The 5,150-nt window shown below is 65.6% G+C and overlaps 1 protein-coding gene across 2 annotated transcripts in view; it reads right to left on the bottom strand.

Moving 5' to 3' along the window:
• The window catches only part of SLC49A3 (solute carrier family 49 member 3), a 7,539-nt gene extending 2,870 nt beyond the window's left edge, over positions 1-4,669 (bottom strand). The window contains exons 1-4 of one of the 2 annotated variants that reach the window (XM_040237735.1): positions 4,504-4,669; positions 1,656-1,814; positions 1,259-1,472; positions 1,036-1,112 (exon numbers count right to left, since the gene is read on the bottom strand). In XM_040237735.1, coding sequence (XP_040093669.1) covers positions 1,036-1,112; positions 1,259-1,472; positions 1,656-1,814; positions 4,504-4,641 — 588 coding nt within the window. In that variant the 5' untranslated portion in view covers positions 4,642-4,669. The remainder of the gene's footprint in view (positions 1-1,035; positions 1,113-1,258; positions 1,473-1,655; positions 1,815-4,503) is intronic. The other variant, XM_040237736.1, reaches the window with a different exon arrangement.
• Positions 4,670-5,150: the final 481 nt, after the last annotated feature.

The following is a 5,150-nucleotide window of genomic DNA, read 5'->3' as shown; positions in this document are numbered from 1 at the left end:
CGTGGATGCACGCACACGGGCGTGAGTGCACGCACACAGGTCCCCGTAGATACACACACACTGGTGTGATTGCATTCACACAGGTCCCCGTGGATGCACGCACACGGGCGTGAGTGCGCACGCACAGGTCCCCGTGGAGGCACACACATGCACACAGGAGCCTCAAGCCTGCTCCCCAGGCCCCAGACGAGCCACTGCCTCCTTACTGCCCGGCCCACCTGTCGTTCCAGGTGGACGCCAGCAAGCCCAGGGCCCGTTTGGGGCCTCCTCTGCTTTGCTGCATTCAGAAGTCTGGCTTTCAAAATTTCACCCAAGGATGACTCCAACAACGATGGCCTCAGCTCAACCGTCTCTGGGAGCTCTATCCAACTGTCACCTGGACCCTTCCTCCCACCTCTGTGAGTGACCCCAACTGTCCCCCAGATAGAAGCCCCTCCCTCATCAGTGCACCCCACTCCCCAGCTGAATCAAACCCCAGGCTCTCTCCCTGGACACTCCGGGCACAGCTTTCATTCCCCAAGCTGTTCTGGACCAGATGGAATCACTCCCCCTTCAGACCCCCAGGCTACCCATCACATCAAGCCAACCGCCTGCCACCTGGATTGACGCTTCCCTCCGCCCTCCCCTTGCTCAGCAGACACATACTTCCAGCTGCAGCAGCACCCTTCAGTCTCGCCTTCACCTCAGCGCCTTTCTCTCTGGTCCCTCATCCTCCTCCCCACCCCCCACCCCCCAGCAATGCCTCATCCTGCTGCAGCCAGCCTCTCGCCACCCTGGTGCTCTCTCCCCTCCAAGGAAAACACCCAGCATCCCAGTGCCTGACGCTTGGAAGATGCCCAGTACTTGCAATGGAGGAAGCCCCATGTACACGGGGTGCACTAACCCCTGTGTCCACAGAAGGTGCAAGTGCACACTCGCACGGACAGTGTGGGTGCACAAGCCCACCACCCTCCACACGTGCACACACACACGCAAACACACAGCCCCTCAAGCACAGCCACACACTCTGCACCGTGCCCGGAGGAGCTCCCTCACCATCAAGGGGATGTCCTCCTCCGTCTTCACCAGGATGGGAGACAGCAGGTTGGCCACCAGAATACCCAGGGGATTTGCTGGACAGACAGGGATGTGTGTCAGCTCAGGAAGGCAGGCTGGGCCCCCATCCACAGAGGAGCCCTCGCCCTCCAGAGCGGGGAGTGCACAGAGGCTCCCGGCCACACGCTAAGCCAGAGGGGACGCCGGCCTCACCGAGACTCACACATGGTGCCGATCATGTTGGCTGTGGCTCGCTGGTGCTCAGGGAACCACAAGGCGGCCAGCTTGGCTGGAGAGAAGATGACCAGGGTCTGGGCCAGAGCGCAGATGCTCTGCCCACCCAGGAGGAAGACAAACGGGTCCTGGGTGCCGATAACCATGCTGGGCATGGAGCGGATCACGCTCCCTAAGAAGTTCAGGAACGCGCCAAGGGTGGTCTGCAAGGGTGGGGTCAGAAGAGCTGCCCAGCAGCCAGGACGCCCCCCAGCACCCCAGCCTCCACTCGCCCCCCGAGTGGCTCTGCCTGAGGACTCGGATCTCGGGAGGAGGGAATGGCTCTCGATCCCATGCTTGGGGAACTGCCTGTCCCAGAGCAGGCCCTGGTGTGTGGTCTGACTCACCGCCCAGCGGAGTCCAATGGAGTCCAGAACCCAGATGGCCACCACACCAGACGGGATGGACACCACAAGGTAGACCAGTGACAGCCAGTTGATCTGCTCAGTGGAGAGGAGGAAGTGCCGGGCGATCGTGTCAGCCACGGGCGCGAAGCTGAGCCACAGCTGCGAGACACAGGCTGGCATCAGCCCAGGGCAGGCACCGCAGGCACTGCGGCCGCCGGCTGCCCTGGGCACGGCCGGCTGGTCTGAGGGAGAGAAAGGGTCCCGGCGTTCCGTCAGGGCTGGGGTGTTCACTTGGTCACGCCAGAGGGGAGGCACCAGCTGGGGGCTCAGACGACATGTCAGGACAGAGGACCGGAGCCATCCTTGCAGACATGGTCCCGGGGCAGAAGGAGGCGGGCAGCCTGGCTGGACTCTGCAGGACAGCGAGGCCCCCCCAGGACTGACCCTCCGAGGAGAAGGGCTGGGGCTGACAGCAGAAGAGAGATGGCCACCGTGCCGGGGGCGGGGGGGTGGCGCCCAGACTGGGTGCTGGTCAAAGCTGCTGTGCCGGGAGGTGGGAGAGGGGGCCCCGGCCCCCGTCACGTGGGCGTGTGTCCGCCCGGGCAGGACAGGCCGAGGAGCACATTGTGGGGGCGACTCCGTGCACACTCGGTGCCCGTGGAGGACACCCCCATGCACCAGGGCTTACTACAGGAGGGAGTGGGGAGGCGTCCCGGCCTGGTCCAGAAATGAAGGTGTCACAAACCAAAGCCCGCCGACTCCACCTCTGGGAGGGCACAGCAAGGCGGAAGCTCACCCAGGCCTCACACCCTGCCCCACGGTGGAGGCCGCAGGAGCCAGCCTTCCTAACCCGAACAGAGCTCTGACCACAGAGCCCCACGTGACAGCAACCTTGGGCAACAGCTGCCTTTTCTTCCCTTTTCTCAGGACAGAGATTCTAGGTTCAGGAAGAACTCGGTGCAGGCCACCTGCTTCCTGCCCAGCTGATCCAGCAGCGAGAAAGCCTGGCTCTGGCTGCCACACCTTCTGCTCGCAGCCCACCTTCACCAGCCTCGCCCCTCGGCCCTCCCCAGAACCTGTGGCCGGCGGGGCAGAGGCAGGTCTGAAACGTACACGGCAATGTGGGGGCGACTGTGTGCCCACGGCGCGGACTTCCCCCACGTGTTCCCAGCCTGCCGGGAGGCGCTGTGCGTCCTTTGAGAACGTGGGCGCCTGTCCCCCACGCCGGCCCTCACCCAGACCACTCCAGGGCCAGAGGCCTCATTGCAAGCGCCACCCACATGCCCTTCACGCTGCCCACCCCGCCCGGGACCGAGGGCCCTGCACATCTGGCCACAGGAGGGGTAAGCGAGGGTGCACCTCTTGACCCGAGCTCCCTGCTGCGACCCCGCAGGGACCGTGACAAGTCCTGGTGTGATTCCTGTCTGCTCCATGACGATTTGTGGACGAGACAAGTGCAGAGGCACAGCCTCGGCCTCCAACATCCACCCCCAGACACTGAAGCAGCTGGAGGGCTGAGAGAGACCCCCGCTCTGCGTTCTCAAACCACTGAACCCAAACCCATCCTGGCTCCACAGTGTTCAGACGCAGACCAACAACTGCCGCAGAGAAAAACATCTCTGGAGTCCCAGGCTGGGCAGGCCGCTTGTCCCAGCACAGGGCTGGCCAGCAAGGAGAGGAGGAAAGAGGTGCCAAAGAGTTTGCAGTGACATCCAAGAGGGGCTCTCGCCCAAGACCCTCTCCCAGGTGGTCCCTTCCAGGGCTGCCTCACCTGCCAGCCCCTCCTCATCATGGTCTCTGCATCTGACCTCCCTCTGCTACCCGGGGCCTCCCTGAGCTTCGGGCCCCACTGCCCCCCACCACTTTGCGTTTCATGATTGTGGCCGCCCCTCAACTGCCCAGCTCCCTGAGGTCCAGTGTGAGGCTGGACGGTGTTCTTTCAGGCAGCCTACAGGAGGAGACCCGCGGGCCCGCAGCTCTGCAGCCTGACGGCTCAGCAGGCAGCCACGAGCCTCAGGTTAGGAAGAGCATGCAGTCCAGGGCACACAGGAGGCACGGCCCGGGGCTGGAGGAGCAGAGAAAGCTCTGCTGGCTGAGCCGTGGCGGTGCTGGGCCAGCAGAGGGCCTAGGCCCTAGGCCCTCCAGGGGCGAGTCTGGGGGAGCAGCAGGTTGGGAGAGCTGAGGCCCTGGAACCAGCAGACCCGGTTCTCGCAGGCGCTGCTCTGGTCTCAGAGGCTGTGATGATGAGCACTGTCCCTGCCAGCAGTGGGCTCAGTTCTAGAGCAGCTGAAGGCTCACTGCTGACCCCAGCTGGGTGGCTGTGAAGAAAGGGGCTGAGTGGGCAGGCAAGAAAGGCCTCTGGTGAGGGACCTTGGAAGTGAGCCAGAAACCCTGGGAGGGCGGCCAGGGCCCAGGGAAGAGAGGCTGGTAGGGGGCAGAGCGGGTGCCCAGGCTGCGGCGGGTGCGCGCTTGGCAGAGAGGGGAGACCGCGGGAGGAGCCCTCCGTGGCTGTGGACAGTGACGCTTTCGGAGGCAGGAGCGGCATCCTGTCGAAACCACAGCGGGTCTCAGGACCTGGGCCGCGCGAGGACAGACAGGGCACCCGCTCTCCCTGCGCAGCCTCGGCCAAGGAAGGGGCTCTCCGCCCCCGGCCCGCCCTCCCCCGCGGTTCCGCCGTCGCGGGACGGGAGGGCTGCGTCCCGGGACTGGCTGAGCGAGTTCTCAGCGGCCGAGTCTCCAACGGGACGCGGCGCTCGGCGCGCATCGGAAGTCGGCGGGCCGGGCTCGGCGAGGTCCCGGCCTGTCCCGCAGCCTGGCCCCGCCGGCCCGGCCCCGGCCCGGCCCCTACCGTGGCGTTGGAGCAGCTGAGCAGGCTGATCACCAGCAGGAAGACCCACCGGCGGGCGTAGGCGCGGTAGCCCCCCAGCACGCTCCGGGCCGAGGTCGCCGGGGCGGGCTCTGACCAGCCCCCCGCCGGCCCCGCCATTGCCGCTGCACCCGGGCCGCCGAGTTTTGGAGCCGCGCTGATGAGCCAGGACCGCCCTCGGAGGTGGGGTCGGGTCAGAACCCGCCCCGCAGGCACGGGTTACCACTGGTCAGGCTGAAAGGGAACCAAAATGCCCTCGCAGGGCCTCTGTGAGGTCCCTGCGATGGACGCGCTCGCGCACGTGGGTCAGGAGCGGCTCCGGGGAGTCACTGCCTCGCGGGAAGGCCGCACTTCCTGAAAGGGGTTGTGGAAAGAACCCCTCCGGCACCCCCACCCACCAATTTCCTGAGGCCCAAACAAGTAACAGCTGGAGGCGGGAGGCCAACCTGGAGGAGGAGGCTGGAGTCAGTTTGCAAAGCGCCTCCAATCAATACTCTAGACTCGAGTCAGCCCTGCAGAGAAGCGGGACTGAGGGAGGACGGGCAGAGATGATGCCGGCAGAGGGGGAGGTGGAGGGCTAGCCTGTCCTCATTCTCGGGGAAAGGGCTGTGCCAGAGCAGGACCGTGGG

The sequence above is a fragment of the Oryx dammah genome, unplaced genomic scaffold, assembly GCF_014754425.2.
Source record: "Oryx dammah isolate SB20612 unplaced genomic scaffold, SCBI_Odam_1.1 HiC_scaffold_3, whole genome shotgun sequence".
NCBI lineage: Eukaryota > Metazoa > Chordata > Mammalia > Artiodactyla > Bovidae > Oryx > Oryx dammah.
The sequence above is the reverse complement of the archived record's forward strand: the minus strand, read 5'-3'. Positions and strand labels throughout refer to the sequence as shown.